General features: G+C 42.0%; 1 protein-coding gene across 3 annotated transcripts in view; it reads right to left on the bottom strand.

Moving 5' to 3' along the window:
• Window positions 1–17,536, bottom strand: part of RORA (RAR related orphan receptor A) — a 722,413-nt gene that overhangs the window by 98,188 nt on the left and 606,689 nt on the right. Inside the window, exon 1 of one of the 3 annotated variants that reach the window (XM_045449543.1) lies at window positions 7,890–7,908. The exons of 1 other annotated variant lie outside the window; for it this stretch is intronic. In XM_045449543.1, the coding sequence (XP_045305499.1) occupies window positions 7,890–7,893 (4 nt within the window). In that variant the 5' untranslated portion in view covers window positions 7,894–7,908. Of the gene's footprint in view, window positions 1–6,153; window positions 6,338–7,889; window positions 7,909–17,536 lie in introns of those variants that run through there. One more of the 3 variants, XM_045449542.1, reaches the window with a different exon arrangement.

Raw genomic sequence — 17,536 nt, 5'->3', positions numbered from 1 at the left:
GATTCAAAATACAAAGGAGGTGGGGCGCCTGGGTGGCTCAGTTGGTTGAGCGTCCGACTTCAGCTCAGGTCATGATCTCACGGTCTGTGAGTTTGAGCCCCGCATCGGGCTCTGGGCTGATGGCTCAGAGCCTGGAGCCTGCTTCCGATTCTGTGTCTCCCTCTCTCTCTGCCCCTCCCCCGTTCATGCTCTGTCTCTCTCTGTCTCAAAAATAAATAAATGTTAAAAAAAAATTATAAAAAATAAAAAAAATTAAAAAAAATACAAAGCAGAGATTTATGCTTGATATAGGAAGAATTTTCTAATTCAAGATGGAATAAGCTACCTCTAACAACTGGGAGTTTCCTGTCATAAGAGGTGTTCGGGCATAACCAGACAACCATTTAGCAGGAATGCTGTGGAGAAGAACCAAATGCCAATAGGACCTGTAACTAAATGACTTTTAAAGTTTCTTCTCCCCTCAAGACTCTATGAAATAATGTTTATTTGCTTTCAGACAAACACATCTCAGTCCAGTCACCAGAAAAGTAAACACCCATCAAGTAAGAAATGAGCTTTTGCAGATCTATCCACTTGGAAACTTTTACTCTCCTGTGATTTCCTAAAAGACAACAGATTTCTCAAGAGTTAGGTCCACAATCATGCCCTTCAGCTGTTATGGAAACAACCAGGACAACACTCACCAGCCCAAGGATTCATCAGCTTTCTACATAAAGGCACATTAAAATTAGAAGATGCATTTGTAAATGCTCCCTTTGCCTAAAGATAAGTGGAACACATATAGGTAAATCTCTAGCTCGATTCTCTCATAATGGAGATAGGTTAGCTGCGTTTCATAGTATTCTGTATTCTTTACAAAGGTAATGCTTACATTTCACCCAGATCCTCTTACAACAAGTAGACTTAATGAAAATCATGGATGAAGAGAGCTAATGATGAGCAAATAAGAGTAACCCCATTTGTACCAAATTGATTTTATTAAATAGTAATTTAAAGATATTAGGCTCAGCAAAGCATTACATAATTGAATCTATTTTTTCCCTCTTATAAATGCCAGAGTTATAATTTTCACTAACTAGAGACAAAGTTATATCCAGGACATTTTTACAGCTTCCTCCAGGGGAGGCAGCATGAAAATAGTAGAAATTAGGGCTCTAGCCCTTGCTTTACCATTTATCCGCCGGAAGTGCTTGGCCACAGCACATAACCTCTATGAGCTTCATTTTTTCAACCAAACACCATGAGTATCAGTGACTTTCCATGGAGGATTAAGTGACAGAAGAATGTAAAACATAAAGCACAAAACAAATACAGGTTAACATCATCCATCTATTTATTTATGAAATGCCTAGTAAACTTCAGAAGCAATAAAAGTCAAAAAACGAAATCACTGGCAAACGTATGGAATAGGTTGTAACATGACTTTTTATACTAATGGGAGCAAAGATTTTTAAATTATCACATTACCGCCTTATAATATGATGAGCGCTGACAAATGTCACTTGATTTTTATTATTTTTTTGTTTTTATTTTTTAAATAGGCTCCACACCCAACATGGGGCTTGAACTCACAACCCTAAAATCAAGAGTCTCATGCTCTACTGACTAAGCCAGCCAGGCACCCCAACAAATGTCACTTTGAAAAGAAAATCCAGATACAAAAGTTTACAACTGCCTTCCTGCATTTTGCGCATGGGCTAATCATATGCTACTATCTATTCAGAACTCTTTGGACATAACACTCTGACAATTTAACTGAAAAAGCATGCATCACGTCACACACAATACCAACAAATACAGAAAGCTCCAAGAATCTCTAAGTCCATGACTCAAAGGTTGGGGTGGGAGGTATCCTCAGTGGAGGATCTATAAGTAGGGAGAGGAAACTTGCAAATCATTCCTCATAGAGTCAATACATAGTCTTGGAGATAATATTAAATGTTAATTCATATCTGTGTTGTCACTGGTGGATCTTTCCAAGTTACTATTTTTTAAGCAGAGAAACATAAAGCATGATTTTATGCTGCTGCTTCTGAGATTCTATGGTTCTAAAACTTACTAAATATGAACTATGTAGATTAAAGCAACCTTGAGTTCTTACTAATAAGGACTGTGAATATTTAGAATGCATCAAAACATTTCTATGACAAAGTATTCTTAGATTTGTTCCATACGATGGGTTTTATTGATGACTAAAATAATTTAAGAGAATTTTCAGAAAACTGAACTCCAACTCCACCTCTGCAGATCTATCTACCCATGTATCTAGTAACTTTTTCTCCCAGTAAATGGCCATTTGTAAATATTATTTCCTTCAATGCCCATGAGCAAATTACAAAGCGGCTGGGTGCTAGTGCAGGTGCTTTGCAATTATCTACTTGCTGATCTCATCCATTTCATTGTGATTCACTTGACTGGAAGGGAAAGGTGAGAGAAAAAGGAGTCTAGTGAGAACTATTACTATATATTTACTAATTTATCTACCAGTTATAAAATACTCTCTAAGATTTAAATCATACTCATTTATCTATCTATGTATCTATCAGATTATTTCCATTTAGAAATTATTTTGTAACTGGGCAGCTTTAAAGAAATTACATGGTACTCAACTCAAATTGAGAGCAAAGTGGTTTACTTGAGTATGATGTTACTTTGCATTTCAAGTGAAGTGACTGATATAAAATTAAGAGGCTGCTCAAGAAAATGGCACTTTAAAAATATTCTCTACTTCATAGAGGGTCTGAACTTTGCCCCCCCCCCCCCGCCCGCCCTCCCAACCCCCATGAACAAATGGATTCAGAGATCCTCTTTGTCTTTAAAAGAACTGACCCCTCTTTGCCCGATCAACTCTGCTCCGTGGAGCAGCCATTTACATTTTCTCTTTTCAAGATCTAGCCATCACCCTTCTCCCAATCCTACCCATCAAAGGTCACAAAAATGGGACAAAAATCCCTGCTAAAGGTCTCATTGATAGGGCGCTTGCAATAAGACCAGGGGTAAAATTCACATTTCATTTGGTAAAAAGAAAGGCCACATTCTTCAAAACTATGAAATCAAATTTATTGGAGTTGGAAATATTACTCATCACCAACACCTAAAGTATTTTCAAAGCAGTAAGGTGAAGTTTGCATTTTGCACATGAATTGTGCTGGGGGAAGAATCTATTATGGGACAGAAATTCCCTTTAAGCCTCTCCCTTCACTCTAACTCCATTTACATGAGCACAGGCTGAGCCCTCAAGAAGCTAAGGGGTATATAATCTACGGAAACTGATGAAGTCCTTGCATTTCCTTTCAGCGCTCGGCTGCCGCCGGACATTTGGCCAATGCACTTTTCTGATGAACAGAACTAGTGCTCCCCTGATTACAAATGTTATCGCTGGCTCTCTCTGTTTGCCCGAGAAGCACTCTAAGGGTACTGGAATTTTGTTGTTAATTAAACAAAAACAAAACTGAAGGATGAGACGAGAATGGCTCAAATGAAGATGTATTACTTCCAAGCATGAAACCACTTTAAGCTTAAACTTACTTGACAACTAACACAGAGGCAAGGATTTTCTTCGTTGGTGAGTTCAAAGGGCCTGACTTAATGATGTTTAAAAAACACAAGTAATCAGCCAACAAAGGGAATGTTTTTCTTTTATGGTCGCTTGTTTTCTCCTCCCCTCGTCCACATGCATACACGTACCAAAAAGCTATATTGTAAAGAGTATTTCTGTTTTGCATGAAAAATCTAATTATACAGACTCTCTTACATATGGAACCAATTTAACTATTAAAAATGAGAGGCAGTAGGGAAGTATTTAATATGATTCTGGGCCAGTTGTTTTCCCCTTAAATCTGATATGGAAACATTTACAGTATTCCTCATTTTCCCACAAACTACGTCTTCAGTTTAAATTTGCACCAAAGCAAGATAATCCCATTAAAACACAGGATGTTATGATATTGGAAATGAAATATTCTAATTGTCCAGATGCATTCTATTTCTCTCTCTCTCTCTCACGCTTATAGGAAAACTGCATCGCCAGTACTGAGCTACTTTTCTCAAAGCACATTACTATGAATCTATTATCTAATGGCAGCCAGAGGTCACTCCAAGACAAATGTGTGGGCTAGAGCTTTTGGGGGATGATGGCTGTGTGATTCTCATGATTATATTAGCAAGGGATAGTACTCGACTTTGTACTAGAGCTACAAAAGCAAAATTGTATGCACTGAGAGCATCACATTAAAATATTAAAACATACTTTCCTTACTAATTGTTTGGTAGTTACTGTTCATTAGGGGAAACAGTCTTAGCTTTTCACCCTTCCCTCAATCAACACAAATTATACTACATAAAATGGATAAAGACTGGCATTGACATCTTCCAAGCAACAAAATCTATTTTATAGCTTGAAGAAAAAAAAAAAAAAAAAAAAGGAAGAAAATATCTTAACTACAAAGGCTATTTGGGTCGTTTTATTCTTAGAGGATTAATAAAACTAAGGAAATAGCATAAAAGTTTTTTTGAGGGGGAGGGGAGGGGCATAGAGAAAAACTTGACATTTTTTCTTTACAAGATGATTTTAAGATGCTTAAGAACGTGTGACACAAGGAGGTTTTCCCTCGTTTATCCGTTGCATATTCCAAAAATGATTAAATCCCGTTTTCCGAAAGCCACAAGGGAAAGACAGAAAATTTGCTGTGGGTACGTCGTATAGAAAGATTTCATCTCAAGCAACTCATCTTAGTGTCCAGCACGTTTCGGCCTGTTAATAATTAATGAAAGAGATGCCACCCAATCTCTAGTGGAGAAAGGCAAAGCTCGGTGATCCGAAAGTAAACGCAGCACAGACACCGAACTAGTGTCCTTCATCCTGGACTGCAACAAAACCTCAACCTACTGAACGTTTAAGGAGCTCCGGGCGCCCGCACGGATGGGCAGAACCCGCAGGACGGTCCGGGTCTGCAAAAACGCGGCGCATTAGGGGCTCCCTGTGCGCCGCAAGCAGATGGGGTTCTAAATCCCCACTCCCAGCGGCCGGGTCCGCGAAGCCGCTCGGGCAGATTATCTCCCGGAGGAACCTGCTGGCGCACAAGCGGGCCAGCGTGCTGCTGGCTGAGTTTCTCCAGGGCTGTTTGCAAGAGTCCTAACAGCGTGGCTCGGTTCCTCCGGGCCACACAGGCGACTTCCTGCACACCTCCAAACTTTGGCTTTCTCATTAGAAACTTCCCTAACTTGCCTCGGGTTCTCTCCTCCTCACCTGGGAACACCTCGAATCGATCCTCTCTTCAACTAGTCCCCCCTGCCACCCCCCACCAGCCTGCTAAGGAATCCTGATCTGGGCGGAAGGCCGGACGGGGAGACTTGACCGCGACCAACACGCGCGGGTCGGCCCTCACCGCGGTCTAACTTCCACCGCTGCCCGCGACTCCTCTGGGCAGGGTTGCCTCCCCACGTCCATTCCACAACGCAAAATATCCAGTGGGGGTGCGCTGCGGCTGCGGGCGGCAGCCGGGAGAGTCTTGGCACGCTCGAGAAGCCCGTCTCGCTCGGGCCCGGGCGCTTTCGTAAGTAGCCGCGCCGGGACGCAGAGTGAAAACGGCCGCACTTTCCCGGCCCGCGGCCGCTCGGGGCCTTCGGGCCGCCACGGGGGGAGGGCGCAAGGCCTGGGGCGCTGACCAGTCCCCAGGGATGACATCGCGTCCCCGCGCGCGCGCACGGCCCGGCCCGGCCGCAGCGCCTTCCCTACGTAGGCCGGAGCTGTCTGGGGTGCGGGCCCTGGGGACCGACCGCGGGCGTCCCCGGCTTCCTCCGAGCTCCCCAGATCCCACCCTCCCTTCCAGAAGCGCCGCGACTCCCAGCAAACTTTCTTCCGAGAGCCCCGCCGGGTGCCAGGCGGACCTGGGCGGCTGACAGGAGTCAGAGGGGGCGGAAGAGGGGGGTCCAGCCCGTGCGCCTTTGCCCCCTACAGGAGGCAGGCTGATCCCGCGGCCGGGCTCAGGTGGCGCCGCTGCTGTGGCCCAGAAGGCCGTGGCGGGGCTCCGGCGCCCAGCCCGGGGCAGTACGTGCGCTCGGGCAGGCGCGCCCACCCCTCCCCCTGCGCGCCCTCCTCCCCGCCCCCCGGAGCAGCCAGCCCACCCGGCCCCGGCGGGGCTCCCGGCTCACCTTTCATCGCTGCGATCACAAAATACATCATTTAAGCCGCGGTGCGGAGAGCGCAGGGAGAGCCGATGGTCCGACCCCGGAGCCCCCTCTGCCGCCGCCGCGCCGCCGCCGCCCGAGCCACAGCAGCAGCTGCCGCAGCTGCCCGCCCGCCGAGAGCCATCCCGAGCCATAAGAGGCTCCATGTGACCGGCTGACATCACGGCCGCCGCTCTGTTTACACCGCGCCCCTCCGCTTCCTCCCCGGGCGGGAGGCGGGAGGCTGGAGGCAGGCGCGCCCCAGCGCCGCGCCCCGCCCCGCCCCCGCGGGCAGGTGAGCGGCGGCGGCTCGGCTGGCACACCCCGGGCCCGCGCTGCCCTGCCGCGCCCCCGGCCCGCGCCCAGGCCCCCAGCCTTCTCTTTGCCTCTCCGAACACCTGTGGTCGCCCGGGTGCTCTCTGCACGCAGCGCCCCGCGGAACGCGCGCCTGACCACTCTCTGTCCCCACCCCGTGGGGCAAGGGGCACGCAACCCCACGCCACTCTGCTTCCTCGCCCGAGCCCGCGGGGCGTTAAATGCTCCAGTTGGCCGGAGAAAAAGCGGGGTTTGGCCTGAAGGGGGGAGGCTGTAGTCACCCTCATTTCCCAGAGCGCCCCAGCTCTGTTCAGAAGGTAGGTCCCCCAGACGGGGCCGTGGAGAACGCTGTCACCCGGACCTTTCCGGGGAGTGGAGTAAGTGCCTCCTAAGTCTTTCCGGAGAGGCTCGGCCAGAGCGGGGGGAACCCCGCCCACCAAGAGGTTGGTAATCTCCCATCATACCTACACCAAAGGTCCTTGTTTACGCCTCCCCCATTCCCCAGGAACAATGTTACCTGGAAGGAGAGCAGAAAACTCTTACGTGAATCACCTAAATGATAATCCAATCGCCAGCCAATTTGAGCCACTGAATTCCCAGGCTCTTCCATATCCAGCATTCTCTCCAGAGAACCCATTTACAGGTGGAAAAGGCTCTAGTGGTCACATCCTAAAAATGAGACATTGTGGCACTCTGGGCAGGAAAACAAAAATACCTCTAAAGGTCAACTCTGTGAATTTTAACTTGCAACTAAGAGTGAATTCCCTCTGAACTTTGAAGCTTAATCCTTTTTACTGGCCATATGGAAACTTAACTCTTGACAGTATTGTCAGATGAATCTTCTTAGGATGAATTTCAGATGCTTCGTACCCAGAGTTTGCATTATTTAAAAATTTGCCAACTGTGTCCATAACATTGAGCATAATAGGAAGAACAATTCAAAAGCCCAGTCTGCATACCTGCTGCTGTTCCTTCACACAACTTCAATTCTGCTTTCTTTCCCGATGGTCTGTATTTCCATTTACAACTTAAAAGATCAGATAGTTTTTAGTGGATGCCTTCATGGCGATTAAATAAGGAGAGTCCTAGCTAGCATTCTTTTCCCATATAACTGAGTTGTCCTTGCCCCTGAGTTGGGCTATAACTTAAAACACATGCAGACAATCAGCCCTCTAGAAAACTTAGGATTCATGTACTCCCTACCCTCCCAACCCTCCTTTTCCAGGCAAAATTTACACAGTCCCGATTGAGAAGGTCAGTAAAATTCATCACACCTTAAATCAAACCATAGCTTTATACACGTTTGATTTCAGCTAACTCCATCCTAGCAGTTTTTCCTTTAGATTTCTTTTTTCAAATAAAACCACAAAAATCAGAAATTATGAAAGTGTGAAGCCAAGACCTACCCATGTTAATTCAGCTTTCCAGCCATAGCGAAGTGGACCAGAATTTCAAATGAATCAACCATATCCACTGTGATGTTTACAGTTATGAAATTAAATCACACCACATTCCCATGATGCAAGTGCATCTCCTAGTGAGGCAACGCCCCTCGGTTACACTGACGCCATCCTTCATATTTGGTTCTTGATTTCCCTTGGCCTAACAACTCTAACAGGGAAGAGTAAAGCCAAGCTATCCAGCAGGTAGGTCCCCAGCACAATTTTCTTTCCTTTGTACTGTTGAAGGATGGAAAGTCATCAGGGACTGCATGTTCATGGGTATGCTCTTCATACTCATTGCAAATGAATACAGAAATACAACTTGGAAAACTTGCAGGGTTCCTTTAAAAAACAGTATCCTGCTCTAGAAAACAATGCTTTGAAAATAACCAAATCCATTAGCTCTAGCCTGCCTGTCAGACATCTGACTCCAAGGTAAATAGTCTTACATTACTAGTAATCGGTATTTATTTCCAGACCATTTCAAATGAAATCGGTAATCGGGAATGACATGTAACCTGACGTGTGCTCCTGCAATTACAAGTAGTAGAATCACTCATTCTATAGATATGTCCCCAATAGAAATATAATCTCATAATGCTTATTTGAAATATTTACACATATATTCAACAAAGACATTTCCAGGATAATGTAATACTGACCTTAGCCTTTGGAAATGTATTTCATTCTCATCCTACAACTAATGAGCAACAGAATTTCAGATATTAAGTCTTAACCTTCCTGTGTGGCTAGATGCTATTTGTAATAAATGCCTCTATTAAATGTCATCAGCTGTTAACCCAGGGTATAATATTGTTCTTTATAGGAACACAAAGCTCTCATGAAACTTTGAAAGTAAAAATGAGAGGCTATTAAAAAACACACACACACAAAACTCTTGAAATATAATTTTTCTATGGAATTCTAAATCCTCAACCAAATAAATCAGTCAGGAATGAAAGGATCCACGTTCCCCTTCAATACTACCAAATTTGAGCCATAAACGATGCACATTTCAGTTCAAGTTTTACCATCTGTATATTAACATGTAGAAATAGGTATTTGGATTATAGTAAACAAATGCTTAGAATACTATGGGGGAAACAGTGTTAAGCAATATAGTCTTTCCACTTAAAGTTTTATTTTTTTTATGTTTAAAATTTTTTTACCAAGTGTTCTGAAAAGAAAATAGAAAAGGAATATTGCTTACATGAAGATAATTAAACAGGATGGGAGTTCTTCACCATGAACAGAATTAAGTTGTACATTACTTTTTGATTCAGATGTTCCTGTTGGCTAATCTTGGAAAAGGAAGGCACACCACATATTTATCATGTAATTCAACTCAGAGTCCTCTAGAGATGGTCACCGCCCCATATTGTGTCCCTATATATTGGTTTTCACACTTGATCTGTCACTTAGCAAGAAAGTGGAGAGACACCTCTGATGCCAGCTTGTTCCCAAATGCCTAAGAGGAAAGCCTGCTCTATTTCTTCAGGGTATCTAGAGAGGAGTGTGATCAGTAAGTTGGTGCCCATCTTCCCGCTTTCAGAGATTAAATAAAGAAATGATACTTTATGAGGGTACATTTGGTTTCCCATCAAATGGGGTCTGGTAGACCAATCTGAACCGCACCACAGAGCTGCTACTGCGGAGGGTGGCAAACCCATGGATCAACAGATTTATCATGACTGGGCAGGTAGCTCCTAGTACCAAGATGATTTCAAAGTTTGCTGCTGCATATGAGAGAGCGTTTTGGCTCTGTGTCTCACCCAGGCCTGATTCTCCCTCTGTGGTGTGTGGCAGCTTGCTAATTCAATTAATTTCTTTCTAGCTGAACAAGAAAGGGATCAGTGAAAGGTTAATGTGGTCCTAGGCAGCTTGATTCAACCGAATTCTTAGCCACCACTAGACTGTGATCTGTAGGACTTGGGCCATTCTGACCGACATAGAGCCATAGGTCTCCTACAGACCAAATGGATTCCGACCCAGAGAATTCTATATAAAGACTACTTGGAAAGCTACAGAGGAGGCACAGACTTACCTATAACATATCACAAATGTGCTTAATTTTGAGTCTGGAAAGAGTCAGTGTCTCATAAAGGAACGTTTACAAATGGAATAATATTGGTGAGACCTGGAAACCAAGGGTATCAGAGAGGCCCTCCCACCTATTTATGAGTGTAAGGGGAGGGGATGAACAGATTAATATAGATTGCTTGCCATTCATGACTTTAAAACAATGTAGTTACATCTGTAACAAATATAGTTGTAGATGTAAACATACATGCATGTATATATATATCTATATAGTCCATGAAATATGGTGAAATAAACTGGATTTTGGTGGCAAGAGATATCGTCAGTTTTACACACTCACACACACATACATATGTCACATTATCAAGCACATTTACTTAATGTGTATTATGTGCCTGGTGTCCTGGAGACTCAGACAAGAACAAGCTCACTCCTCATTTGACTTTGGCTCGGAAAACTGTAGAGAAGTCCACTCCCCAAGTCATCTGAGCAACCCTAAAGAAAGGCAGTGTCTGGTTGCCCATTGAAAAGATGTTTGCACAGCACTTTGAACCTCACAGTTGACAGACAGCTGCGAATCATTAGTGTGGCTATTAGCGTAATGGGATGTTGGAGGTCAAAGATTTGGCTGGATTGAGACAATGGTGAAGGGATTCTGAGATTTCTGGAACCCCATATCTCATACATCTATTGGTTAATTCAAGAACTGGCAGGTGTTTTGTAACCATCACAATGAGGGAAAGGGTGAAGTTCACAGGCACACAGACATGAGTAACCTCCCCAGAAAAGGCAGGTAGCAGGTGGCTCACTATACACACACACTCACACCTGCCAAGGGAGCAAGGAAGGAGGTGCGCATCAGAGGCCAGAGAGACCTTCTTGCCTTGTGTTCCCAGGGGGTGTTCTCACCCCACTCCTGCAGCTGGAAGGGGAACAGGCCATGAAATGATTTTTTAGTTAAAGGAATATGAAAAAGAGAAGCAAACTCAAAACCTGGAGCCTGCGTTCAAGTTTCACACTCAACTAGCTGTCAGTGCCACCTTGGGCACGTCATGTCACCTGCCAGAACCTCAGGCCTCTCACCTGTAGAATGAAGGAATGGGAACGGACCTTGAAGGGCTCCTACAACTCAAACATTCCAGAACGACTTTCAGGATTACGACCTATCCACTTCTCAGGAACACCATCCCTTTCTCCCTGCTGCACCACATCAACTTCCCTCTCCAAGGAGGCTTCTTTGTGTCACTGAACTCCATGGTATGGTAGAATGAACTCCAGCATTAGACAAACCTGGGCCCCAAACCAACCTTTATCCCACTCACTAGCTGAGTGATTTGAGCAAACTTTTGTTTCCTCATATGTGAAATAAGGCTGGTAGGGCCACTGGGAGGATTAAACAATTTGAAGAAAGGACAGAGTGACTACCACGCAGCAGGGCTTACGAGTGGGAATACCCTCACCACCACCACCACCAGTCCCTACATTGTTGTACACACAGAGCCTGTGCATGGCATAAATTATTGACCTTAATAAAGATGTGTTAAAATGGCCATTAGAATGCACTTTTGCTAAGCTCTTTACAATTCTGAAAACGTGTGTGTGTGTGTGTGTGTGTGTGTGTAAGTGTATAGAACAAGCATTTATTAAGTGCCTGCTATATATTAAGAATACAAAGATGAATACAAATTAAATTACTCCTTGGTCTCAGGAGCCTTATGGTCTCGCTTTCTTATGTCTTAGCCATCAGAGTGGAAGCTCCCATCTGATGGACAATGTAAACCTCTGTGCATTACAATTTAAAGAATGTGTGTCAGGACATGGAGAGGGAAGCAAAAAGAGTAAAATGTCAGGTCTTCCCTCAAGGAGCTTGCCATCTAGCAGATAAACGCATGCAGTACTTAGAATGTAGGACAGAATAAGGTGCTATGTAAACCACGAGTAAGAGGGGCTACTTTGTGCAGGATTAATCTTAAGTTTTATGACAGGGCACCCGTGTGGTTCAGTCAGTTAAGCATCCGACTCTTGCTTTCAGCTCAGGTCATGATCTCATGGCTTGAGGGTTTGAGCCCCTCATCAGGATCAGTGCCAAAAGCACGAAGCCTGCCTGAGATGTTCTCTCGCTTCCTGTCTCTCTGCTTCTCCCCTGCCCACTCTCTCCCTCTCTCAAAATAAATAAACTTAAAAAATTTTTTTACAGTTAAATTTTATGAGAAGGACTTCATGGAAGACGTGCCACTTGAACTCTACCTTGAAAGACAAATAGAATCGAATGAAGAGAGAAAGGAATAAAGGACATCTTAACAGGAGGGCAGGACACAGATGAAAGTACAGAGACAGAAAACGCATTTCTTTTTTTTTTAATTTCTTTTTATTTTTATTAAAAAAATTTTTTTTTTAACGTTTATTTATTTTTTTTGAGACAGAGAGAGACAGAGCATGAACAGGGGAGGGGCAGAGAGAGAGGGAGACACAGAATCTGAAACAGGCTCCAGGCTCTGAGCGGTCAGCACAGAGACCGACGCGGGGCTCGAACTCACGGACCGTGAGATCATGACCTGAGCCGAAGTCGGACGCTTAACCGACCGAGCCACCCAGGCGCCCCCAGAAAACGCATTTCTTAAGAAACTCGTAGTGAAGGCTCATAGCAACATAAAGTACATATGGACAAGAAGCAGGCAGAGAAAAAGCTCAAAATGTAGGTTGTTACTATTTCTTCTGCTTTTCCTCACAGTGCCTAGCAGAGACCTTTGCAAACTATATACATTCAGAGGATGAGTTTTGAAAAAAATAATTGAGGGCAGAAGAAGAGAATTGCGCTTTAGAAAATAAATCTCTTTGCAGCTCACCCATTTCATAGGCTTATTGTAAGGATTAATAGTTGGTTTGATAGTCATAAAGTTAAATTACACTTAATAAAACACACAGAGCAAAAGAGTTCCACATCACAGCACACAGAGGGAGAATAAAACTGGAAATGGGTGTTATTTCATCAGAGTGAAAAGCTATGCGGGGCATTTTAGGATGAACAAGATAAATTGAATGTTATTTGATTCTGTATCTCATCCATTTAAGTTCTGAAAATTATCTGCGACAGTTCTATTAATATAGAGGCTTTGTATATGGGCCATATTTTATTTTTTAAGAAGTCTCTTAAAAATATATTTTCAAATAATGGAGAAAAGATAAGCAGTTACAGATGGTTCTCTCTATTTTTGTCATGCATGATCAAGGGCGGCAGAGTAGGTGGGCTTCATTGGGAAATCCGAGTCTCGCAGCTAGGAGCGTTCCAGGAGCAAATGCTGGCATTATTTTGCTTTCGCAGAGAAAATATGTTTCTGTTCAGTCAAGCGGAGTAATCAATTATTCTGCATTATGAAATACTCATTTTATAACTATTGACATTTCAGACAGTTGTGCCACATGTCAATAGTGGTTCTGATGATCACATTTAAGCTGCAGCTTATAGGATGGGATTCGTTTGGCTGACGGCATTTGATCAGAAGTCTTCTCTGCTCTCAGAAGCACAGCTATTACTTTTGTCCAGTCCTGCACTGAGGAAGTATGCTTCGAGTACTGAAACAATAATAGGTTGGGTATGTTCTTCTGTTTTAATGAAAAAAATACTAAATTCTTCTAACTATGTGAGATTCACATTAAAAACAATTAGCACTCTTCTTTTTCATTTTGTAAGATGGAGGGAGGTAGATGAAGTTAGGCGTTCTATTCAGAAGACTCCAAAATTCACATTAGATTTTGAGTATCCGGTTAAACCTTACATCCCCAAAGATAACTTTCCAAAATCAAAAGGGCTTTCCAATAATTATACAACACTGTTGCTATTGCTTCTTTTACCTCTCCCATTGGTGAGCAATTCCTTGGGACTTACTCTGTGGCAGGCACTTATGTTATGCTCTTTTTAACGTTTAATTCAGCCTGAGCTCTCTTTTTACCGACAAAGAAACTGGGGCACAGAGACATTAAGTAACTTGCCAGGAAGAGAAGGCTAAAACATGGTGGGACCATAAGAACAACCTTTGTAAACTGATTCTAAGGTCTGTACTCTTAACCATCATGCTACGGACTCTCAAAATTAAAATTTTTTTTTGCCTTAAATCGAGCATTACTCAGTATTTTGAAAATGGCAAGCTGACTTTTTCAGGAATCAAGAATTACTACTGTAATAAATTTTAGGCATGTGTGCAAGAAATTCTTTTATCACTAGCTTCTATAATCGAGTAGACTAGCATGTGTCATTATGAATTATTGCACAATTTAGTAAATTATTTAATTACTTACTAATGAAGAAGCATATTGTACACAGTTGTAATTATCCTGTTTGAAAACAATGTTGCCATTTGTACATTTAAGAAACACTTGCTACAAAGTTAACTCTTAAGGGGAATTCTTTCTTATTTTAGGATGATTAAACAACTCTAAACATTGGTAATGGAATGTTCAATAGGGCCGCAAGGAAACTAAAAGCTACAAAGGCCAAGACTGCACTCCTAAAAAGACTTCAAACAGAAGAACAAATCTGTTAAAAATGTAAAAAAAAATTTTGTAGTTCACGCTGTTCTACAGAAAAAGCACAAGATAGGGATATTTACGGGTTTTGCTTTTCCAAAGAATATAATTGATGCTCTTTTCATAGTTTTTGCAACATATCACCTAGTATAGCATTTCCTTCACCTATTTGATCACCTAACAAATGGCTTTGATAGTGTAAAATATTTAGCACAATCACTTAATTTTCAACTCACTTTGAATAAATTGTTGTCCATATTTATGGACTATAGTCATGCACGACTTTGTTACTTATACAGAGACATAATCCATGTACGGCCTCTAGACGTTTTGACAACACGTCTTAATGAAAATATAGATAAAATTAATTTTGAAAATGTCATAATACAAGTAAGAAAGAGTGACTTGTTTGTGTGAGCGATGGAACACATTATTGAGAAACTACTGACATGCATTATTGAATTTATTGTAAAGGCCTAAGGATAATAGCCACAGAAACCCCAACTTGCCCACTATTCCAAAGGCAAGATACATATCTTATGGTGAGAGTCACTTTCATAAACTAAAATATAATGGTGACTTGATTTACATCTTTGCTCCTTGAAATATAACAGAGGGAATGAGGCAAAGCCATTATGAACAAGCAAGAATAAAAAGAAATACTAGAACTGGAAGACACTCAAGGTCAGGTGGTAGGTCTCCCTGCTTCCAAGGATGTGAGCAGTTAAACTGTCCATGTGTGACAGTTGCCAATCATTAAGTAATCACATAGAAGCAAGATAAGTGATATTATCATATTTTTTCTATTGTCTTGTTTTCTCCTCTTTAATCCTAAAGTCAAAATGCCATCTAACTGGGTAATTCAATCAAACGCAAGTGCTGTTCTATTATGAATAATGTATATATTAGAACTATAGTATAGATTGCAGATTCTAGCATTTGTCAAAAAATCAGTAAGAGGCAGTTTCCTGTAACCAGTAAGAGCCAGGTTAAATTCAAGCATTACAAAACAAGAGAAAAGAAAACATGTTTTGTATGTTCATAGCCTCCACTGCTCAATTTATAGAATAACATGAATTACATGGTATTTATTTTACACTCGTTTTATCAACTAGAAGTATAGTGAAGCCCATGGAGTACCCTGTTGTAATGGCATTTTCTTTCCTTTTTTCCCCATATTTAAATATAATTAACAGATAGTACTATATTAGTTTCGGGTGCACAACATTCTGATTCAAAAATTCTCTGCATTACTCAGTGCTCACCATGATAAGTGTCATCACCATCTGCCACTCAACAACATTATTACCATCTTATTGACTACCTTCCCTATGCTGCACAAAATGATATTTTCTGATGTTGTTCGTGGCAAACTAGAAGAACTGTATTTTGATTCATCACGTAAATCTCAGTTTTTGCATCTCTTAGTAAAGTATAATTTACATATAGTGAAACTCACCCTTTTTAGTGTATAATTCTTTGAGTTTTGACAAAGGTATGTAATTGAATTACCACCAACCATATCAATATATGGGACAGTTCCGTCTCCTTTCTTCCTAAATTCTCCAGTGCCCCTGTGTAGCCAGAGTATTCCCCTTCCCCAAACCCTGCAACCACATAGCTGTTTTCTATCCCTATATTTTTGCCTATAAATAGTATCACTTAAATGGAATAATATATTATGTGGTTTTTTGACTCTGGTTTCTTCTACATGGCATGATGCATTTCAGATACATCCCATGTTGTTGAGCATATCAATAATTTGTTACTTTATTTTTTTTAATTTTTTAAATTATTTTTTTATTTTGAGAGAGACAGAGAAAAAGCAAAAAGAGAAGGGGCAAAGAGAAAGAGAGAGAGAGAGAGAGAGAGAGAGAGAGAGAGAGAGAGAGTCCCAAGCAGGCTCAATGCAGTCAGTACACAGAGCCCAACATGGGGCTTGAACCCACAAAACCACCAGATCATGACCTGAGCCATAGTCGAACACTTAACCGGCTGAGCTACCCAGGCACCCTTGCCAATAATTTGTTACTTTCTATTGTTCAGTAATATTTCATCCCACAGTTTATTCATTCCCTAAGTGAAGGACACTTAGGTTATTTCCATTTTTTAGCATTCACAAATAAATTTGCTAACCTTCATGTACAGGTTTTTGTGCAAACATAAGTTTTTATTTTACATGGGTAGCTATCTAGAAATAGAACCATTAGAGGGTATGGAATATAGAAGTTTAACTATAAGAAATGCCCAATGGTTTTCCAGAGTAGCTGTGCCAGCTTGCATTCCTATTAGCAATGTCTGAGAGTTCTAGTTGCCTCAAACCCTCACCAGCACTTGGTGGTGTTAGATATTTATCTGTTATCAGTTCTTGTTATTCAATGCACTGAGGTTCTATAAAGTCACTAGGACCACTGAAGTAGCAAATACTGAATCACTGTCCCTAGGGGAAATATAAAGTTAGGTTTCTTGAGCCTGTGCTCATAACATTTTTGCCAACTCATCAATATATAACCTTGTTTTCTTTGTGTTTGTAAAGACACCTTATTTGATAAATACTGTTGCTTCACCAACATTGAATAATGCTTATACATCAGTGAATAAGGCTTATCTAACATGTTTTCTTTGTAAGGCACATCACAGCATTCTTGTAGTCGAGGACACTAGCCGACACTTCAGCAGTATGCTTGACCGCCATTGTAAACAGTAAGATCACTAACAAAAAGCACAAAATTAGGAAAATATAGCACTAAATAAACTGTCAAAAGGACACCTATTTACAGGATGAGAGCTGAAACAAGAAGGCAGAGCACTGCCTCATCAGACCTCAGCTGGGATGTGTATCAGGACGTTCAACCCTTGAGCAAGTCTGAAAATGGCGGCCAGTATTGATTTGGGGGGTAAACACATTTTAATGAGCAGACGAATTTGCAAATACAGAATCTGCCAATAATGAGAATCAACTCTAACTATGTATCTATCTATCCACCTACATATGTATGTATCTGTATATCTATTTATCTATCATTTTTGCCATCCTACAGTCTCAG

The sequence above is a fragment of the Leopardus geoffroyi genome, chromosome B3, assembly GCF_018350155.1.
Source record: "Leopardus geoffroyi isolate Oge1 chromosome B3, O.geoffroyi_Oge1_pat1.0, whole genome shotgun sequence".
NCBI classification, from domain to species: Eukaryota; Metazoa; Chordata; class Mammalia; order Carnivora; family Felidae; genus Leopardus; species Leopardus geoffroyi.
Note: the sequence above shows the minus strand (reverse complement) of the source record. Positions and strands in the feature narration are given on the sequence as shown.